We start from the raw sequence: 23,681 nt of genomic DNA on the forward strand, positions 1-23,681 counted from the left end.
AAGTTTCTATTTTTTTTCCTAACCAGAAGAACATCAGACCAGCCCTCTTCCTTTCTTCTGACAACTTCCTTGACTACTTGGTGGTTGAAATGGTTGAGAAAAGACAGCAGGTGGAGCTGTAAATTTATATTTACAGTACATGTATGAATTAATGTCTTGGAATGTAATAAATAAATAAATAAATAATGTACATTGCAAAAGTTCTTAGAATAGCACACATCAGTTTTACATTCAATGATTTTAAAGGTTTACTTATTCTATAAGTAATGGTTATTGTGTTGCATCAATCCAAAGGTTCAAAAGAAGTTCCGTTTCCCCAATAATGTTCTACATCAATAGCATATATTTAGATACAAATGCATCCATTAATGTATAACAGTGGTCATGGTGTAGTAGAACATGTATTGGTGAAAGACAAGGGCTACATAGAGAGACATGAGAAAACAGCACTGTTTTACCCCATATATATATTCATTTACCTTCAGTTATCTGCAATTGTTATTAATTCCTTAGCAACAAACGGAATGTTAACTTTCATTATTCATTGGATCAGCGAATGCTTATTCTTGACTGATGTGCTATAGGTTACAAGACCTGGACAAACTTTATATATGATATCATATGATATAATCCTGTTTCCGGAAATGTGCTTGAAGCACAATGGTAATCCAACTTAATGCAAACATTAAAGGAGAACAAAACCCTAAAAGTGAATATCGCTACAAATGCCATATTTTATGTACTGTACTTATTGCACCAGCCTAAAGTTTCAGCTTTCAGCTTATTGCACCAGCCTAAAGTTTCAGCTTCTCAGCAATGATCCAGGACTTAAAACTTGTCTCAGCGGGTCACCATTTTGGAAAGTGTCTGCGACACTCACGTGCTCAGTGGGCTCTGAGCAGCTGTTGAGAAGCTGAGCTTAGGGGTCGTCACAAATTATCAAGCAGAAAATTAGGTTGGTCTGTAATATAAGCAGATGTTACAGGGCTGATTATTAAATTCTGATGCTAATTGCACTGGTTTCTGTGCTGCCATGTAGTAATTATCTGTATTAATTACTAATCAGCCTTATATTGTGACATTTCTATTCTACTTGCTGATTGTACTGTATATTGTGAGTTGGTCCCTAAGCTCAGTAAATGGCAGCAGCACAGACAATGTGCAGTGAATCAGCAGAAAAGAAGATGGGGAGCTACTGGGGCATCTTTGGAGACACAGATCTTCCCTGCTAAAGGGCTTTCATTGCCTTGGGCTGGTACAGAAGCTCAAAACATAATGTACAACATTTCTAGCCTACTTCTTTAGTTAAAGTTCTCTATTAAAGGTGTATTCACCTATTATATAACTTTTCATATAATGTAGAGGGTGATATCATGAAACAATTTGTAATTGGTCTTTTTTTAAATATGTGTTTTTTGAGTTCTATAAGTTTTTGTTCAGCAGCTCTCCAGTTTGTAATTTCAGCAGCTATCTGGTTGTTAGGGTCCAATATATCATAGCAACCAGGCAATGGTTTATGTAAGAGATTGGAAGATGAATAGGAGAAAGCCTGAAAAGAAGCAATAACAATAAAATTGTAGCCTCATGGACCAATAGTTGTATTGCTGTCAGGGTTAGTGGCCTCCATTTCAAAGCTGAAAAGAGTCAACAGAAGTAGGCAAGTAATGAAAAAACTATAAAAAAAAGAGCTGGCCATTCTATAACATACTAAAAGGTCAAAAAAACTGAAAGCTTAACTACTCCTTTAAAATTTTGACCATAGTAGGGTGATGAATCAGCAACTTGCATTTCAAGCTTCAAGCCTAAAAGAGGAGAAAGAGAAGAAATGCCTTGCATGCATCTGGATGATCATGTACAGTAATAGTTATAAAAGAACAGAAAACAAAGAGCCCAGCTTAAGCAAACAGCCCTTATGGCTGAGGACACACTGAGCGATGCCTCTACTGCTTTCAGCCTGTGTATTTTTTTTGCCAATCTCCACTTCCGCTCTGCTCCGTGTATCTATATGCAGGCAGAAGGTGTGATTGTCAGTACCACTGCAGGGAGATGCAATAGGGAGCAGATCCACTTTTCTCAGCAGGCAGAGAGCAGCGTGACCAATGATCTGTGTGCCTCAGTCCACCATCCATTCAAACTGCACAGAGGTACATTGAATGTGAAACTGAATGTGAAAATAAGTAGATATACTGGAAATCTGATTATATCGTTTTTTCTTTACCTCCAATTGTCTTAAATGGGTAGAAATGTGGAGCTGTTGGATTGGAAGGTGTAACTGGGAATAGGAATTGGATTGAGGCATAGTATAAAAATGCCCCGTGTTTTTCATCTTAAATGTTGGTACTAGGTTTGTTTTCCCAGATTTGCTCTGAAGAACCAGTATAAACCAAAAGAGATTTTCGCAGTCCTAAACTGACTGATTTCAGCCATTTGTAAAGAAAAATTCTTATCAAGACGAATCTCACCATGGCCTGACTCTCCCTGACTTGGGAGCTTGTAAAATAGGCTGTTATAAAATTGCTGACTTGCAAGAAGGAATCAAACCATGCCTGTTGTGAAAAATTTGTTCAGCATGATAAAAATACTTCCCAGAAGCTAAAACATGGGATTAGAGTTTATTTAGTTCAGTCAGTTCCTGATCATGGGTGTATGTGGCCCTGTACCAAGTAATCTGGCAGATCAAACTCTGGCACACCAGGCAAAATTAATAACCGGGTCAACACATGACCCCAAAACATTAGGTGAAACACAGTGGTTGACCGAACCCTGAAATTCTGCATAGCAAGTTGAAGGGCCACCCAGCAGCCAATTTGTTGGCTCTGCACTTATGGCAGATGGAACAAATCCTTATATGTTAAAACTGTATTAAATAGAGTGATGTCTACACCTTTTTATTCTAGTTTCTGTTTATAATGGGTATAGCAGATGTTACCTTATGTGAGCATTTTTATTATGTACCTTGTTTGTTAAATTATTATGAGACCCTTGTTTGTTATAAATCGTAAAGCACTCTGTAAAGCACCGGACAACGGTGCTTCTGTACACACTCCTCTATAATTGAGCAACATTGGTTGCACCTGCTGTGATGCATATGACTCAAGTCACAAAGTACAAGGTTGATGGATACCAGGGAGCCTGGAATTAACACCTGCAGGAGGAGATGTTACTTCCAGAACTCCCTGTGCATGCTGCACTAAATGTACTTGTAAATTTGTTAAGGAATCTATGCTTACATCCAGAATGGTGTTACTGTTTTTGTCAAAAGCATAATGTAACTATTTACAGGTGCAATTCTCTGCCCCTTGTTGCCTGAGGCGGCTCCCGTGATGTCGCCCCCACTTTCTGCTCTAGTACAGCCGTATGTCCGATTTAATAACTAGAAATTCGGGTCTTAGGGCAGAAACACGTTCAGATTCGTGGAGATTAGTTGCCTGATGACAAATCTCCTCTTCTTCCAGGCGACTAATCTCCTGAACTGTAAATTGCCAGCAGGATGGCAATCGGTGCATTTCGCTTTCTGATGTTACCCCATGAGGAAACTTCGGACGAATTCGGAAAACTAAGTCTACTAGAAAATCCTTTAAACATTAAATAAACCCAATAGGCTGGGTTTTCTTCCAATAAGGATAAATTATATCTTAGTTGGGATCAAGTACAAGGTACTGTTTTATTATTACAGAGAAAAAGGAAATCATTTTTTACCATTTGGATTGTTTGGATAAAATGTAGTCTATTGGAGACGCCCATTCCATAATTCTGAGCTTTCTGGATAACAGGTTTCCAAGTAACACCCATACCTGTATTAACAGCCCAAAGTGTATAAAACACCTTTAAGAGTGTTGATATGTAGGAGATTAATTATCAACATAGTTAGATTTAGGTTACATTTCCCGCCTTGGGCGGTAATACCATACTAGGTGTCCCGTGAATATTGTGAAAAAAAATCACATGTTTTTTCTGTGTCATTTTCTGTTTCAGATATCTACTGGACTGAACTGTAACTTATAGAGTTTTACACCATAAAATTTACTTTAAGGGGTGGCCCACCTGGACTCTAGCAACCAGGCTGCTGAAATTGCAAACTGGAGAGCTGCTGAATAAAAAGCTAAATAACTCAAAAACCAATAACCAAAAAAAATGAAAGCCAATTGCAAATTTTCTCAGAATATCACTCTCTACATTATGCTAAAAGTTAATATAAAGGTAAACAACCCCTTTAAAATAAGTGGTTCTTTTCCATCACCTGGAACATCACCTCTGAAATAATAATTAAGTCTACAGGTACCTTCCATTTACAAAAAACTTTAACATACTAAACATACTTGCATAATTTCAACAGAAAAATTGTAGTAGGAGAAACAAGTGGAATTTAGGGTTTGGCCATGTAAAATCAGATCTTTAAAGAAGCAGCAGCAGGTAATGTCATGTATGGGGATCAAGCCCCTCACAAAATTTAGAGGCATGTCTCACAGCTGGCTTTAACACTGGATTCCTTAAACTGGGACTTACCACTATTCCAATACTTATGTAAATACATGTATTTGATGTATTGTGTATGCTTTTTTTTTTTGGCAACTTTTATTTTGATAATTTTTCTCTTTTTCTTTTGTTTGTTGCTAATAACAGCTCAGTGTACATTACATGCAGTCTTGTTACATATTACTTCTGCAAAAAGAGCAAAAAAAAGAAAAGAGAAAAAAGAAAATAACGAAGGAAGAAAATTAAAATAAACAGAAAACATAACAAAGAAAATCATTCTACTGTGCACTTGAATTGCAATATTTACCCACAGTATGTACCATGTCACCAAATAAAAATTCTAGGCTCATGAAGCCTCTTCCCATGTACACTCCAAGGGAAGTGAACTCTGCCCATTGCCATGTCCACATTCATATAGATGTGAGAACATCTCTATTTAGAATCCACGGGGGAAATTTACTAAAGGGCGAAGTGACTAACGTGGGCGAAAATTTGCCAGCATGACGTAATTTCGGTACTTCATCGTTTTACTAATGGTCGCTGGTGTAACTTCGCTAGCGAAGGAGATAGAATCTAGTGGTACTTCGCTCCCTAACACCAGGCAAATTTGCGCTTTGGCGAATGGATGTAACTACGCAAATTCAGTAAGATTTTACTCAACGTTACCTCTTGCGCCAGACTTGCCTTCGGCACCTCAGACCAGGCGAAGTGCAATAGATTAGATTGGAGTTTCTAAAAAAATACTTGAAAAATGTTCTAAGTCCCAAAAAACGCTAGCGTCTTTTCCTTTTTCAGGGTGATAGGCTGAAAAAGAGCATAATTTTTTTTGCGGTAACCGGCTTCCCCCCTACATTTCCTAACATATGGCACATAAACTATACACTGGGCACATGTGTAGGGCATTATAACAACTTCTCCATCTGATTGTCGACTATATTTGGTATTTCAAAAGTTCGTTAGCGTGTATGTACTCTATCTTATCCAAGACCTTAGTGATGGAAGGGCTAGATGACTTCCATTGAGCTGCTATATGAATCCTTGTTGCCATACAAATAAGTTGTGTTAGATGTTGCGCCTGATTCTTTTTTGTTTTTTTCCCAGTGATGTATATATTATATCATGAATCAAGCAAAAGTATTTCAGGGCATAGTTTACTATATTACTTCTACTTATACATGATTTAACTGTGTACCGTTTATGTAATCACTGGTTTTACTAAAGCATTTTCAAAATCCCACGCAGATGCTACACTGCTTACTCTAGCCTCACTTTTATTGTATACTTCCATTGTCTCTCTCTGCCTGATGTTGTGCCTTTTCTCAGTGTTTTCCACAACTCTCGCTCTTTTTCTGCAGCCTGTATGACACCGTATCTTTATAGAATTCTGTATTCCTTTGCTTGTTCCTAGTGAATGATACAGCTCGGCATGCTGATCTGGGTGCATTTCACACGCTATTCAACTTGCATGACATTGTACCTCTCTACATGGTTAAAAAGTAAAAATGTTCTTCCTCCCGAATAAGATACATCTTCATGCTGATTAAGGAGCATGCAATTCTTATTCTAAACCCTGTTCAACCAGCAAGAGATTGTTCTGCTTCTTTATTTTCTGTCCATACAAGATATTTCCACTTGCAAGATTCAGGCTGACACAAGCTGCTTGGGACAGATAATAAGCACCATAAAGTTGCTGTTTCTGTAACTGATTCCCTAGAGAGATATTCAAAAGAACAGTAACACCAAAAGCATTTTAAAGTAATTAACATATAATATACTGTTAGCATGTACTGGTAAAAGCTGTGTGTTTACTTCAGAAAGACTGCTATACTTTATATAAATAAGCTGCTGTGTAGTCATGGGGGCAGCCATTCAAGCTGGAAAATAGTAGAAAAGACACAGGTTCCACAGTATAAAAACAGTTAAGCCCTGTCCAATACAATGGTGTTTTATACGTTATCTACTATATAACCTATGCCTTTTCTCATTTTTTCAATGGCTGCCCTCATGGCTACACAGCAGCTTATTTATATAATCTATAGTAGTGTTTCAGAAGGAAACACACCAGTTTTACTAGTGCAGGGCAACAGTACATTATATTTTAATTACTTTGATACACGTTGATATAGTTGATACAGATACAGTTTTTGGTGTTACTGTTCCTTTAATACCAAAAGCATGGTCCTCTGTTCCTTGTGGTTGCTTTACCTTAACAAAATCAATTTCTTAGGGTTTGAATTGCACATAAATTCTAATATATTTTCTAGCATTCTTTATTCTGTTTCAGTAGACTGAATAGAGCATACATCACCAGTGAGGGGCATAACTAATGAAGAAACAGACCCTATTTCTGCTGAAGGGTCCTGGAGGTATAGGGAACTAAGTGAGACACTGTCTAGATCACGTGCAGCCGTTTCTAAGTAGATTAAACAGTTTGTGGCAATGTATTAATAAACAGTTTTTGCAGTATGCATATCAATTATATTTGATGCTTTATCAATATATTGGCATTTAACTTCATGTAACAAATGTTCTTACAATAACAATAGTAAACAACATTAGGAAAGTCTCTTCAGCTGAAGGTAAAATTGCAAACTAAGTTAAATATGTTAACATGCCTGTCCTACTACAACAAATGCATAGTATTTCTCTGCCACTTGTTGTTATGTCATCTCCCAATCTAAATGCTGTAGGTAGCTCCATAAATTCATTCAATCTGATTCCATTTCTGATGTTTTGAAAAGTATTTGCACTTAATAATATACATAGACTACTAGGTTTGCAATGTTACCTTGGAACCCAGTTATAACCAATGGGTTTTTCCATTTTGCTTACTGTTGTTGGGACAGTGTGGGCAGAAGATGGAAAAAATATATTCAGGGAAGCTTTCTGATGGGAGCATCTATGAGCTTGGGGCGCTGTGTTCCAGGTAAAAGTGACTAGGCTATAAACTGACAAAGACTCGCTGTGCCAGACAATCCATGTAACACACTGCATAAAATCAGTAATATATAAAAATAAATAAATATATATATATACAGTATACTGCATATTATTTACTAAGACATGAAAACGGGTGCATTTGGTGTATTAAATGGGCACATTCGTAAACAAATTCAAAAACGTTCACATTTCACTTTTCAGATGTTAGTAAGTGAGGGCTGTTAAATTGACGTACGGAATTCACTCTGTTATGAAAAGGGATAGGACCATTTTACAAGCATTAAAGACTGTTAGCAAACAACGGTTTGAGGCTTTTTAACAAAGCCATTGCTTTAAACATGTTGGTGTAAACAAGACGTGCCTCTTTATTGTACAACCAGTTTTCAAATATCCGAATAAGCACTATTACAGAATCCACTTGGCAGTGCTCAGATTACTGGGACATCCTCTGCTATCTCCTCCTGTATAACCACTGGGAAGGCTAAGCCGCTTGGGAATTTACTTGTTGCAAATGACTAAAACAAAGAACCTAATACATGTCACCTTACTTTTTAAACGTTGACGCTTTGGAATTTGTTAACAAAACCTTTGGCAAAGAGAGAACACTTCTGATCTTTCACATCTTTTAGATCTATGCCCTGCTCAGTAAATGTTTATCGCAGAAACCCATTTAAGACCATTAGGAGGCACATGGCTACAATAGAATTTTGCTTATCTATTCCGTGACTATTGCCTTTCCAGTGTTCCAATAATTTGAGCACTGTTTTACAGAATACTATCTTAAAAATAAAAGGTAATTTCTCATGGAGAATTTGGTATCTTTCACTTCCAAGCTCCTCGGAATGTTTGGCCAACATTAGTGCGGCACTCGGGATCCCACTTCTTGATCCTTAAGTCTTTTGTGTGATAGAGTCCATTAGATCATGACATCATAGGACAGAGATCAAGGCTGCTGTGAACAAGTGAATAATAGACAGGAACCACAAAAGGTCGTCGTATGCATTCCCAAAAAGAGATCCGGCTGAGGATGTACAGGAACAGACCTCATAGCCATTTTCTGACCTGCTCTCATCCTGATGTCCTTGCCTGGAATGAGCACCAGTCTGGGTACTTTCAGAATTAGGTCCATCTGAAAGCATATCGCTGCAAACAAGCCAGTCCTTTGCAGTGGATTGTGGATAGCCTTGTTCTGCCTCCATGTTGCTGTTCACAATCTTCCAGTACTCTTTACCTCTGAAGAAATAAGTTGCTCCTGGAAGCAAAAACGTGACATGTTTCAGTGCATATTCCAAGAATAAGGCTATTCATTTTCCAGGGATTTCACGGATAACAGATGCAAATGAAAATCAACTGTTACTTTGCATATCATTCGTAATGACATTGTGGCCATGTTGAAATCACTTCGTTATCCCATTAATGTGAATAAGTATCAGGAGTCACGATAGACTATATTAAATGCACATGTGTTATCAAAGCAATTTCCATTTCAAGCGGTTGCTTTATCAGTTTGTGTCCATGGGCAATATGGAAAGGTAGTTTTAAAGGAGCATTCATTAAATTTAATAAGGGCATGGCTGACAATTATTGTAACAAAATGTAGTAATTAAATGCTTCTGACTAGCGCAATTTGCAATCTCTTCACATCATTTTGTACATGCCCAGTTCTGAGACAGGCAGAGTTTAAATGCTGTAGGAGGCTTATATATCACAATTACCACCATTACAAGCTACTATGATGTCCAAAAAGGACACCTGCATATTTGGTATCTTGTGATTTATTGTCTGTAACAGCCAGAGAGCCACAGGTTAAACATTACTGTTCTAGAGTAATCCATTTTATATAGTTTTCTCTAGGGGCATAAGTATTTTTTTCCATTTTATTTTATTAACCCTGTATCCCACAGGGTGGGATGTCTGACATTTTAAAAATCTAAAACACTGGTTATTGCTTCTCAGTTTTCACTTGTTTCTTTTATTCAGTTTGTACTTTTAGGCTGTATGTATTTTCTTTTGTTATTCTAACAATTTCTTCCTGTCTAGGGCATGGGTTTGCAACTTGTTTAATGAATGAAACCAAAAAGACTCTAAAAAAGCATGGTCCCTAAAGCAGACATATCAACTAGCAGATCACCATTAATAAATGTTTGCTGCAGGTTTTGAGTAGCCGTCTGCCTATCACTGTCACGTCTGTCTTAGGCAGGAGGTTTCCTATATATCACTGTGTAGTAGTGACAAGCAGATAGGGGTGTTTTGACTGCCTTGTTTTTCCCTCTGACTATAGCGACAATCAAAATACCATATTTGACACAGGCATGGTGCTCCAGCATATAATAGCATAGTGGTCTCTCTATAACAGCACAGATTTCTACAAAGGTGCCTTATGAATAACAGTAAGGAAGTCTATATTTATATGGCGTTTTTATGCAAAATGACACAACAGTCTTCCTGTATAATAGTTCTGGCCTCTCTGTATATTAGTGCAGAGGACTATCTCTGTTTATAATAGAACAGAGACCTCTATCTACCAAGGGCAATGGTCCATGCAGCCATAGAGCTAGAACCCTGTACTTAACACATGCCACAGTAAGTAAAAGAACACTAGTGCCCTGGACTACAACCAGTGGCATAACTAGATATTACTGGGCCCCACATCAAATTATTTTTCAAGCTCTCAAAATGTCTAGAGGTTGAACAGTTTACCCATATTTATTAGCATTGTATATGAATTAGGGCTCAATGGGGCCCCTATATATTTATGCCCCTGCCTACAACTTGCTAGGGATCGTTCAGGGGGACCAACACGTGCCACCTTACTGCAGTGTTGCTGAGGAAGTGCTGCATAACGAGTAAAGCTCAAATTACTTTTCATGAGCAAGGACTATAGCATGACTACATCAGCCAAGCTGAACACACCTCCCTAAACTAAGCATCTAATAAACGGGGCTACCCTTGTTTTACTCAGCAAAACACAATACGAAACATTCATTTTTTTTAAGCAGGGCTTTTTTAAGCCACTATATATGTACATATAGAAACTCACCATCAGACCATCCCATAGCATCATCCAAAGAAACCGGAATGCCCTTCCACAGCAGGGTCTCTAAAGGATACCCTTCATCCATCCTATGCTCTTTGTCATCATACGACCAGAAAAGATTGTCTTTAAAAAAATATGTCTTGTCATTATGAGACCAAGAGAAGGCAGCATCCACACCTCCCAGTGGCAATCCAAAGTCTGTGATTGGTCTTGGGTATCCTTCCTCCACATTATTATCTTTGAAAACCCAGTACCGGTCTCCTGAAAAGTGAGGAAGGATGAAGATGAAAAAAATAGTCAACGGCTAGCTCAAAAACCAGGGTGTAACGTGTCATTATGTGATTTCTTCTAAGCTTAAAAGTGCACTGATATTAAACTTAGAACATTATTTGTTATTGTTTTTCCGTAACCCTGCATTGTTTTGAATAGACTAAAATATTAGCACTCAGGGTGCATGGGACCAAACTGAAGTCTACAAGGCACAAGGTCCCTGTTTATCTGTCAAGAACACAGACATCCTTGCTATTAGTCTTTAGGGTTCTGGAGCATTAGTACCTGGCAGTGCAGTAGGGCAATTGATACTTGGGGGTCCTATTTATAAAGGGATAGAACAGTACTACTTGTGGCACATAATGAGTGTTAGGGGGCTATTTACTAAAATCCAAATTTATCTCATATTTTATTAAAAAAAACCACAAGCAAACTCCCATGCCCGATTTTATCTTATTTATTTAGTTATTTAATCGGATTGTGGAAAAACTCAATAAAATTGAGTGAATACCAGAATTGCTGGAATTTTTCAAGCTCTTACAGGACCTCCACAGGTCTGAGATGGCGGATTTTCAGATTTTCAGATTCTGGCTTTTTGTAGCATCGGGATATATTACATTTTGAAAAAAATTAGTGAAAAAAACTCAAGTATTTAATAAATAACCCCCTTAATGTCTTTTTCAAAGAATGAAAAAGTTCCTACCAAAGTCTGGGAAGAAAAATAGTTATTAAAGTGGTAACAGAAATATTGACCATATAATGATGAATTGCATGACTAGGTTAGCAGTGGGCGCCCCATATTTAATTCTTCTTCTTTCCAAACAGAAGTTGCTCATCTCCTACAGAAAATAATTGTTTTTTTAAATGGACCAATCAGCAAAGCTGGTGAAATTTGCTACTGTGTGATGAACCATATTTGAACATCACTAAATTGTGTTGTGTAGAGACCTTTGCTGTGAAATGTGTTGTCAGGCCCAGTACTACAGGACTATATTCATAAAACATATATCCCCACGGCCTTGTGGCCATTGTTTTATCTAGGAGGTGACCCCTCTCCAGCGCTCCAAATGTAAAAGCAAATTGCATCATGGACTGTCACTCTAGTTTATTTGCAATGCCATATAGATGCCATAGAGATGCAATTATTTGGGCAACACACAGGGGCGTAACTATAGAGGAAGCAGACCATGCGATTGCAGGGGGACCCAGGAGGTATAGGGGCCCCATGAGGCTCTAATTCATATACAGTTTCTATAAATATTGGTAAAACAGGGCAACCTCTGGTATGTTGGGGGCCCTAAAATGAACTTGCTGTGGGGTCCAGTATCATCTAGTTACACTACTGGCAAAACATAAGATCATATAACCCCATTAAAATCTACTTTATGAACCATTTTACCACCACTGCCTTCACAGAACAAGGGAAATAGCTGGTACTTGCCTTTAAAGAAAACAATCTTATGGTCAGGAATTCTTTCGTACACAGCATCCACACTATCCAGGTTCAGTGGGAGACCTCTCCAGAAGCGATGGATCTGAGCCGGCTGGAGGGATACCAAATGCTTTGTTCGTGTGAGCCTCCAGAAATACTTGCCTGGGCAAACACAAAAAACAGGTTACTGGATCGAAGCATACACGTTTTCCCCTAGGAGCCAGCTGCTCTTTATATTGAAAAATCCTAGAATTTTGGCAAACTCACAGAGAAGAAACAGATGGTGCCACAATGACTACCTGTTTTGTAGAATATAGACTGATGAATAAAAGTGCTTGTAATTCAGTGACTCTGATAGGGTTCCTTGGTAGTTCTATGGTACTTAATCTTTATGTTTGTCCTATTAACAAATTATAATTTAGCAGTTTAATGCAGGACAAATAAAGCATTTGTCCTTACAGTCTAACCTTGGGAGCTTACCAGACAATTTATTCAGTTTGGGTAAAACCCCCTGGGTAACCGGCACAGAAACAGACACTGAGTACTGATATGTCAGGTAAGCACCACCAAAAACAGGCACTTATATTTTTACATCCACAGAGAGAAATTATTCTTGACAGTAATAAATTTGTTTAGCTTTTACCCTTAAAGAAGAATGCTTCTCCTCTGATCTGAGCAACTGCATCAAAATGTGTGCTACATCGGTCAGGCTCGTCCTTCCTTGGCCTGACAGGAAAAAGAGAAGAGAACAAAAGTGCTTCTCTATTCAAAGAACATTTTAGGACAGCGCATATTTCTTTCTACAGCCCTCTATAGTACAGATTTTTCACAATAAGAGATAATTATTTGACAGAAATTCTGCATATCGATAAGAATGTCTTTGCTGGGTGCTATTCAGGACTGCACAATGCTGGCACTTAAATTCAATTGTAGGTATTGTGTCAACCCCCATGTATAAAATACAGAAATACAGAACCTGTTATCAATTTCCAGGATCTAAGAGAGCAGACAAACTGATAGGAACAAAGTCTCATCAGCGTGACGTAGGATTCACATAGAGCCTAAACATATTTGCAAAATTGCTAAGCAGCTTGAGGGGGATTTAAGAAGACAAATACAGCTGCATGAATTTTGCTATGACAAATCTATATATTGTGATCAAAGAAGCACTTTAATATTATCTTGACTATTACAGAACTTAAGTTACATTATTTTACGTCATGCATTGTTTTATCATACTGATTGTACTGCACATTCTGTTCTAATTATTGGTCCTATGGAATATCAAACATTCATACACAACAGGGGATTTTATATTACTAACAGAGATAGACAATGGATTAAGATAGACAATGGACTAGCCATGATTTTACTCAGATGATTACAGAAACAAGGCCAAGGCCATTACTCAATAACTTAGATCATCTTACTGAATGGCAGAGCGGTTTTCTGGCAGATCAGGCAGAAAAGGATGATCCTCTGTTTTTGATACATCCGGTTTTGCCGTGGGGGACACAGACTCTCGGACCCCTGGAGTGAGAGAGGGTGAAGGATTAGAAGCCATGTAGGACACTGGAACAAAAAATAAGAGACAGAAATAACTAATATCACAAGAGGCGTGCCTATAAAAAATATGTAATATGCATAATTCAACTAAATTCTATGGACCACTATGATGCTTTTAGGACAACAGCACATAGGGAGATTTGGGGCATTTTAAAAATTGCATTTTTGAGCAGCAAAAGCCCCATTGATATCTGATATTTGAAAGCAGTCATGCCTGCACTCATTTGTGAATCTACAATTCCAAATGACAATCACTATACAAGTTACACCAGTGCTTTTATGTTATATGACAACTTTAGGGATTTTGGCTCCATATACTGAACTAATTAAAATTACAGGCACCAAATTGCTTGGAATTGCTGTATCCCATTGCTCATAAACATAGGTTATCTGGGAGCCTTTTCTTTTTTGCTTTCCTCAAGATCACAGACCTCAGTACATGCATATAAGCTAGTTTGCATTAATATTGTAGGCTTTAAGGACTTTAAATATATTAAAATATCTAGCACAGTAATGATGTTTTGGCATTGTTATTAGCATATGTTTTGTCCAAAAACGCAAATAGTCATTTTGGCTTTACTTTATCTCTTTAATTGCCTTGGCCCCATATCAATAATATAATTGAGTCCTTTAGCATATGGACCAGATTAAGAAAATGGAAAAATGTTGGATAGCACTGGTTTATAGTATGCAAAGCCATTAATGGTGCAAATTGTGCCATAATAATTCCTATGAAATACAGTGTATGGACCCACCAATAATTGGTAAAGGTGCAACTACTAATGGCAATTATAGGACTTGGGAAGAATAAAGAAAGACTTATGCTTTGAGCAGGCAAATATGCTGTATATGTGACTCTACAATCACAATTTGGTATTGTAGAGAACATACTTACCATATAGCTGCCAGATTCTGACTTTGTCGTCAAATGGCAGATCATACTTTAAAGGGTCACCCACGGGTCCTTGATAATAAGGTCTCATGATGGACTCCATATCTGAAATGTGAGTCAGTCCAATGGCATGGCCAAATTCATGCACTGCTACAGCAAACAGATCCATGCCATGAATATCTAGGTGTAGAAACAGCAAAGACATCACATATACAGTAGCAGTGCAATAAACAGAGGGACTGAGGTTAGAATGAGTAGCAACACAACTATCAATATGCATCTACACTTTTAACATTTGCCTTGCTTGACTTCACTTACTATACAGGTACAGTTCTACAGCTATACAAACATTAAAAATTATCTGGTGCCCCCTATGTTTCAAATGAGAACCTAATGATACTGAAAGTGATGCTGAGCACTGCCAAGGGAAGATGGTAGTTGTACAGGCGCTGAAATACTGGGGATATTGTGATAACAGCTGTACAGTATATTGCATATAGAACTTAACATTAAAAATGTTAAAAAAAAAAAATCCTGTCTATATGGGCTAGAGCAGTGGTCCCCAACCAGTAGCTCGTGAGCAACATGTTGCTCCCCAACCCTTGGATGTTGCTCTCAGCAGCTTCAAAGCAGGTGCTTATTTTTGAATTCCTGGCTTGGAGGCAAGTTTTGGTTGCATGAAAACCAGGTGTACTACCAAACAGAGCCTCCTGTAGGCTGCCAGTCCACATAGGGGCTACCAAATAGCCAATCACAGCCCTTCGTTGGCATCCTCGGGAACTATATTCATGCTTATGTTGCTCCCCAACCCTTTTTACATTTGAATGTGGCTCAAGGGTGAAAAAGGTTGGGGATCCCTGGGCTAGAGGAACAGAGAGCACCCCATTAACTACTTTAATATCAAATTCATGTATTGACTTGAAGCAACAGTAACACCAAAAATGAATGTGTTTTAAAGTAATTAAAATATAATATACTAGTAAAACTGGTCTGTTTGCTACGGAAATACTACTATTGTGTTTATAAACAAGCTGCTGTGTAGCAATAGAGGCAACCGAAACAGGGATAAATGGCACAGGTTAAATAGAGGAGAACAGATAAGTTCTGTAGAACACCATTATATTCTATAGAGCTTATATGCTAACACCTTCATTTTTTTGGTGTTACTGTTCTTTTAAACTTACATACCTGATGATCGGAAAGTCCAAGATTCTTCATCATCAAAGTGAGTGTCTCCAGATGTATGCTGTTCCCCTGGGAAGAAGGCATGAGCTACTGTCCCCCCAGGACCATCAAATGGGTATCCATCATTGTGATCAGCCCTTGAGAAATCTATTTGAATATCTGCATTATTCCCAGCCACCTCATGAAAGTTCAGTGGGGTGATATCACTCCAAACTTTAAGGGCATAATACATCAGTGCCCGTACAGTGTCATGTCCAAGTGAAGACTCTTTAGGGAAATTCCGAACCCTAAAAACGAAGAAAGGAATTTTGTTTTATTACAGACATTGTATCATAATTTTCTTTGGATTGAACATCTACTTTTGAGATTAATATTTACCAAAATACCTTGACTTACTAAAATTCTTTTCTACATGGAAACAAATGCAAACTCCATGAGTAATAATTTTTGGCTTATACTGTATTGGAATAATGACAGTGTAAGATACAAGGGGGGTTGTGAGAGCACTCCAAGGCTAAGTAAAAATGTGTTTCAATACAGTGGAAGTGCAACTGATTTGTCCAATTAATAAATGCACATTCCCTGGTTCCCTGTCTCTTTAGTAATTCAGTATACTGTATATCTGCAAGTTCATGTGTTTATAAAAACAGGGGTTTTTAGTTACAAAATTATGTTCATAAAATTGGTAAGCCACCATACCACGTCAAGGTAAACCCCATACGGTGGTCCCTAACTTGTTTACCTCTGGTCATAGTATAAAAGTAGCATTCCTTGGGATCAGCATCTCCTGACCTTGGCATTGGTTTCAATCAGAGGGCTAGATCCTCCTCTGCCACTAACTTTTGCGGCTTGTAAGAGAGGGAGATTGCCTAAACCAATGCGCATTTTTAAAGGCATGAGACCACTTTTGTTGAAGGGGTAGGTGTGGGGGTGCTACAAACCACATGGAAGCATAGCCTGCTTCTGACTACAAAACAAAAAATACAACATGGGGTTGTGGGAGCACTCCATTCATCAATTGGCCAAATCAGTAGCACTTCCATTGTATTGTAACGTATTTAAACATATTTTAACTTAGCCATGGAGTGCACCCTATTTTGTATTTTGAAATGTAGCCAGAAGCTGCATTCTAAGCTTCATGTGGTTTGTTCACCCCATACCCACCCCTTTAAACAGATGGTGGTCCTATGCTTTTCAAAAAATGGTTGGTTTGGGCAGTCTCTCTCTCTTAAAAGCCGCAAAAGCTAGTAGCAGGGGGAGGTACAAGACTTTTTATACCATGACCAGAGGTAAACAAGTTAGTGACCACCATACAGGGTTAACCTTGATGTGGTATGGTGGCTTATCAACTTTATGATCATAACTAAAAACCCCTTCTTTTGTAAACACATGCACTTGCATATATATACTGAATTACTTATGAGGCAGGGGACCAGGGAATGTGCATTGATTAACTGGCCAAATCAGTAGCACTTCCATTGTATTTAAACGTATTTAAACATATTTTAACTTGGAGTGCACCCCCTATTTTGTATAATGACATTGTAAGCTCAGATTGTAAACTCTTGTTGTGGGCATAGGGTTGCCACCTTTTCCGGAAGAAAATACCGGCCTTCCTATATATTTATAATTTTTCCCTCTTAATAACATTGGGAACAATCATCATTTTTACAGTCCAGGCCAGTAAAATACCAGCCAGATGGCAACCCTATGTGGGCAGGGCCCTCTAATCCTATTTTAATTCTGTAACACGTTTGTTAAATTATTGTAAGAATGAATGTAAAGTGCTGTGTAACTTGCTGGCGCCATATAAATAAATGATGATGATCATGATTAATAAGATATTTCTTAAATGCATTTACAGTGTTCTAGCTAAAATGACCACTCTTGTGAATTTCTCTTGAAGAAGACAGTGCCTTTGTAACAGAGTGGTTATAACAGAGTGGTCTCTCAAGAGGGCACTCTTGTTACACTGAAGTTGAATTTTGGGAATGCATAGCATCTGCAGTTACGAGTTCCAAACAGGATGGACATTAAGGTTCAGAGACTGTGTTAGCATGATATTTTAGCATCATTAACTGTGCATTTCCATTATCTTCCAGTTGGCAAAAAGGCAGCATAAGCAAAAGCTAATATTTCTTTGTTCTGCACTTAGCCTTTAATTAGCCATTTTCCTGTTGACAGGTCATTCAAAATGCCTAAAAAAGCATATGTGGGTCCTCCCACTTAATTCTATTATTATTTTATATGTAAAACAAACTGCAGGCATCCATTGTAGGCCGAAATGTTGGATGCACAGTGATGTTTGAATAAAAACACATTGTTTGATTAAATTGGAGTGCTGGTCCATCTTCGACCTCTTCCATCTTTTTGACCATGCACCCACAAAGACATCGGAGTGGACAGAGTGCAGGTACCTTTGGACATATTATATATATATATATATATATATATATATATATATATATATATATATATATATATATATATATATATATATATATATATATATATATATATATATATATATTCAATCCACTTGACCGTTGCACTCGTAACAAACCACAACTGCCTGGGTGCTGGTCACCACAATAGTATATAACAAATAAACCGCACTCCATGGTCTTGATTTTTCAAATTAAAGGTGATCTTCTGCTAATACAGAGGGAATTGCAGTGCATCTATAACTGGATACTCTAGCACCCAAGGGGTTAAATGAGACACTGCCTATGTCTCCTTTATATCGACTTGATGGTGGCAGAAAATGAACACACTACAAGTGAGACTATTGGGCTCTGTGCCTGGCCAATACTGTTTCTTTGTTACATCTCTACAAATTAGATAGGTCTCTAACCTTGGTTGTATGGACACAAATGTGAATATTAAGTAACGAACCGGTAACAAGGGAAATTGTCAATAAGTTACAATGGAAGCCTCTGGGATGAATCAGGACTGAAATAAGTAAAACAATGGCATTACATACAATACAGCGGATTACAATGTTGATTTGTTTCTAATTTTAATTTTTTTCTTTTCTATTTGTTTTCTCCAGATAATTACAGGCCCCAGATGGGAGTGAGACGCGGATCCTGGGTTGAGGATCCCCTGGCAGCTTGGCATACAGTGTAACCGGACCAGGGAAAATAATGTGTCTCCGTGGGTCCACAGTGTGACTACCAGGAAGTGACACCAGTATGGGAATAGACCAAAGTGGTATGGCACTGAGGGGCATGCACACCCACAAGAGATAGGTGCCCTCCAGGTAGGCAGTGGTATTGGGCTTGGTTTTGGTATACGCTTACCAAAAGGAGAGAGCCTAAAAGAAAGGAGTGGGAGTGTTGTGACCGGGTTGATGAAAGCTAGATGAGGCGCACGTGATATTGCCCTGAACCCGAATCGGTGATTGAAGCGTCGCTGCTCCCATGGGGGCAGAGCCAAATACTCTGTGTGCACGGGTAGAGGAACTACACTGCTACGGGATGAGACATGATGAGAGACGGTAGGAGGTACAATCCGGTTTACTGATCACTGGTCTGCCGCTGCACCAATGGGGCGATATTGGCGACATCTGATCATTAATCTCACTCTACTGGGGGTAAGTAATAATGGAGTTTCTCCCAGCAATGGGGAGAATGGACTTTTTGTGAATGTAATATTTCTCCACGGACACGCTTATTAATAAGCACTTCTGCACTAAGTATACACTCCTTTATTAACATGTATGTTCCAACTATTGCGCACTAGATGTTTTCTATGTACACGATGCACTTACTTGTGGACTGGGTAATAATAATATAATGCTGGATGATGGATAACAGTATGACGCTCATTGATGACGTCAGAGACTGCAGTTTGGCGGCAATTTTGCACTTTTAAATTTGCTTCACTGTTGTGTAGAATTCACTCTCCTGAAGACGGCCCCAGTTAGGGAGCCGAAACGTTGGGAATAAACCCTCACCTTTAATTTGAAAAATGAAGTCCTTGAAGTGCGGTTTGTTTGGTTGTTTTATATATATATATATATATATATATATATATATATATATATGCCACTGTTTCACTAGAGTTCATATACTATGTTAAAAGAACAGTAACATCAAAAAATGAAAGTGTTTTAAAGTAATAAAAATATAATGCACTGTTGCCCTGCACTGGTAAAACTGCTGTGTTTGCTTCAGAAACACTACTATTGTTTATATAAACAAGCTGATGTGTAGCAATGGGGGCAGCCATTCAAAGGAGAAAAGGCTCAGGTTACAGAAAAGCTCCGTAGAACATAATGGTGTTATCTGTTATACACTATGTAACCTGTGCCATATAACCTTTTTTCAATTTCCCCCATTGCTACTCAGCAGCTTGTTTACATGATCTATAGAAGAGTTTCTGAAGCAAACAGATCAGTTTTACCAGTGCAGGGCAACACTACATGATATTTTCATTACTTTAAAACACTTTCATTTTTTTGGTGTTACTGTTCTTTTAAATTGGTTGCGTCCTGCTTTCTAGTTTCCACCATAGGTCTGCACTCTGTACTTTATAAATAGCAATTTGCTGCTTTGTGCCTGTTTTTGCACTTTGGCAGTTGTTAATCAACCTGCAAGTCTATAAGTCTGCACCCTGGAAAAGTGAGTGTTTGTATACATCTGTGTATTACATCTCTGCAATAGAATTGAGCCAAGTTCCTTTGTTTGCCTTTACAACATTAGGTGCTTCCCTATATTTGTTGATTGGCCTATAAAGAGAGCAGAGATTTGATTTGATTTGACATTTCCTACATAGTCCATCTTTATTTCTCAAGGGCCCATTATTTAAATATGTCTGAGACTAGCTTTAGATCAGGTAATGTAAGGTAAAATCCTGTGACATATTTCCCTTCCCAGAGGTGTCGGCACGCAGACACAATTTTATGGATCTAACATTTCAGCAGAAGTGGTTTAGAAAAAATGAATGAGCTATTTCTTAACTTAGTAGTCGTCGTTTCTCTATTTAACGTAAAAAAACTCCCAAAACATGTTATTTAAAATGTACAATTTTTGGAACTCGGTTGGCAAAAAGCAAACAAAATATCTGCCCAGTGCATGCATACAGACATTTTCTGCATATTAACAGTTTGCTGCAAATGTACATCTGTGAGTGACAGTTATTTGCTCTTCTCTAGCAGCTTTGCCAAGATTATATGCAGAGCCGCTGTGCTGAGCAATATATGCCATTTCAGAATGACAGTAGGTTACTTATATAGACACATGGTGCTGCATGCTACATTTTTCACAAGCTTTAGTAACAGAGAAACAGCTCCCAAATGTTAAATAACAATCTAAGTCTGGTTTTGAAAGAGCGTTTTCTGGTTTTTACAGCTTGCCATTGAAGATTCCCTTAAAAATACCAGGAATGGTGCCCCAGAGTAAAATTGATGTCCCCGTGCATGCTCTTAAATATACTAGTTTGAATCAATGTTTGGAGTTTAACATGAATCATTGCAATCTTCTAACTCAGCTAGAATATGTCATCTTTCACTGTCTATTGCAAGCTGAACATCATGACACAAAGTAAAAGAAAGATTGATGGTTACCGCCAGGACAAATTCCTTTTACTCCACTTTGTCAGGGGCTGGGCGCTTCGTTTTTTTCTTAAAGCTTGTGAGTGGGACAGGTCAGGCAGGGAACAACGAGGGGTTTTCATCAGCTCCAAAGTGGGTTCATCTGCATGTCAGAAAAAAAAAGATCTTTATTGTAAATTCTAACCCTCTAACATTTGCTCTGTAGTTTAATATGTAACGGTATTGATTGTCATGTATGTAACTCCATATGTTCTATGTATATAATTCATGTGAATTAGTTGTATAATCACATTTACTTTCCAGTGCTACGCAATATGTTGGCGCTATATAAATACATGTTAATAATAATAATAATAATATGCCTTTTATACTTTTGGCAACATTGTTTGTCCTCAAAATGTCAATGTAACTGGAATCTGATTACGCAGGCATATCTACCCTTTTGACTCGATAGCTGAACAAGATCAGTCAGTTTCATCTAAGATTCCGTTCAGTCCACTTCCACATAGGGAGTTATTTATCAAAGTCCGATTAAATCTCAACATTTTCTGCTACAAACTTCGATCAAATCTGCTTGGGTTTTTTACACTTATTTATTATTACATTTTCCTGAAAATTTGCTTTGCAGGAAAAAAAAAATCTGATTTTCAAGATTTATTCGGATTTTTCACCCGATTTCTTATGCTTTTTTTTTTGCCCGAAAACTCCGAAAATGTCGGGGTATTGAACGAAACCCAGTGCATATCAAAAAATCATTGGGACTTCTCCCATTGACTTATATGCAACATCGACAGGTCTGAGATGCCGGATTTTCTGATTCTGACTTTTCCATCCTTGGGGTTTAATAAATTCTGAAAAATGTGTGATTTTTTAAAAGTCCGATTTTATAAAAAAAAAATCACAAATTCTTCAGGATTTTTGCATTCGGAGTTTCAAGAATTCAAGAGTACATGCCTAGGGCTCATTCCATATATTTAAACATTTTGTTTTGTTCACTCAAATTCACCTTATATGACACAAGACATCAGACCCATGGGCTCTGGAGCAGAATTTGGATAATTTTTTTGTCACCCCTATACCCATTTCCCTCATTCACCACCCATTTCCTAATCCCACTGATTCTATCTGTCCCAATCTCTCAATCTCTGCATGTGGGGTTGTGTATTGAATCCTTTACTTATTTTCTATTCAGGTGCAAAATCCCATTCTTCACGCCCTTGTTGCTGCCGTAGGTTCCAGGGCCTGGAAGCAGTCACAGCCCAGTAATATTTAGTAATGACACCAGAGGCACATGGGATTTATTCTATAAAAGACAATTTATCCTTCAAGTATCTACTTGAACTTCATGTTTGTTGTTGACCAAAAGTCACAACATTAGGACATACATACTTCACAATATACTTGTTACTTATTTATGTTTTGCTTATGATTTAGGAAAGTGTATTAGTTATCGGTTGCTTTGTATATAATTCTGTATGCTCAGTGTATAAACCCATGTATTGTACAGCGATGCAGAATATGTTGGCGCTTTATAAATATATATATTTATTATCATCATCAATAATACTAATAATGATAAACTGCACAATAGCTTTAACACCATTTGGGTATTTTGTTTTTTTATAAAAAGAACAGCATGGAGTACATCCTGTTACCAGTTCTTTCTGAGAATACAAATAATCCCTGTCTTCTATTCAACAGACAATGATCTTAAATATAATTTTATTAGCATTCAGAGAATGATAAATATAATTAGTATGGAGCAGAATCCTATTTACTAATGATAAGCCTTAAAAGAAAGTATTACCCAACAAAGAATGGAGCTTTCATAAGTCAGAGTGTTATCAAACTAGCATCAGCTATTAAAACATTAAAAACCAGAAGAGATAATAGCGTATTCTCTGGTGTTCTTACTTGTTACATCTCTCTAAGCCTTTCACTGATGTCTTTTCTAACACTCATTAAAGGTAAATAACTGTATCATTGTACATTTGAAATAAAAAGGAACAAGGTAGAATGCATTTCAATGTAGAGATCAGATTCAGAGAGAAGCTAAGGATGTTAACAAATACAGTATCAAAGTGAACTTTTTTGTAAGCAATTTAAATTTTTTTTAGCATAATTCAGAGTTTTTTCCCCCAGAATTCCAGTCATTGTGGCGGCATACTAAGTTGCATTCCACCAAAGCACACACTGTCATGTATGCATTTTCATTAATTGCGCATTAACAAATCTAGTGATATTAAAGTGGAGATAATGTCAATGCAGGGGGCACTGATATTGGCAAAAGCATGTGATTCAGTTGCATACTGGGCATTGTGGATAA

General features: G+C 37.7%; 1 protein-coding gene across 2 annotated transcripts in view; it reads right to left on the minus strand.

Moving 5' to 3' along the window:
* Positions 1-6,730: 6,730 nt before the first annotated feature.
* The window catches only part of mmp17.L (matrix metallopeptidase 17 L homeolog), a 63,299-nt gene continuing 46,348 nt past the window's right edge, over positions 6,731-23,681 (minus strand). The window contains exons 3-10 of one of the 2 annotated variants that reach the window (XM_018262410.2): positions 21,368-21,497; positions 15,802-16,085; positions 14,617-14,793; positions 13,586-13,685; positions 12,799-12,881; positions 12,165-12,317; positions 10,457-10,714; positions 6,731-8,668 (exon numbers count right to left, since the gene is read on the minus strand). In XM_018262410.2, coding sequence (XP_018117899.1) covers positions 8,346-8,668; positions 10,457-10,714; positions 12,165-12,317; positions 12,799-12,881; positions 13,586-13,685; positions 14,617-14,793; positions 15,802-16,085; positions 21,368-21,497 — 1,508 coding nt within the window. In that variant the 3' untranslated portion in view covers positions 6,731-8,345. Of the gene's footprint in view, positions 8,669-10,456; positions 10,715-12,164; positions 12,318-12,798; positions 12,882-13,585; positions 13,728-14,616; positions 14,794-15,801; positions 16,086-21,367; positions 21,498-23,681 lie in introns of both variants that reach the window. The other variant, XM_041567207.1, reaches the window with a different exon arrangement.

This window comes from Xenopus laevis, chromosome 1L, assembly GCF_017654675.1.
Source record: "Xenopus laevis strain J_2021 chromosome 1L, Xenopus_laevis_v10.1, whole genome shotgun sequence".
In the NCBI taxonomy this organism is placed as follows: Eukaryota; Metazoa; Chordata; class Amphibia; order Anura; family Pipidae; genus Xenopus; species Xenopus laevis.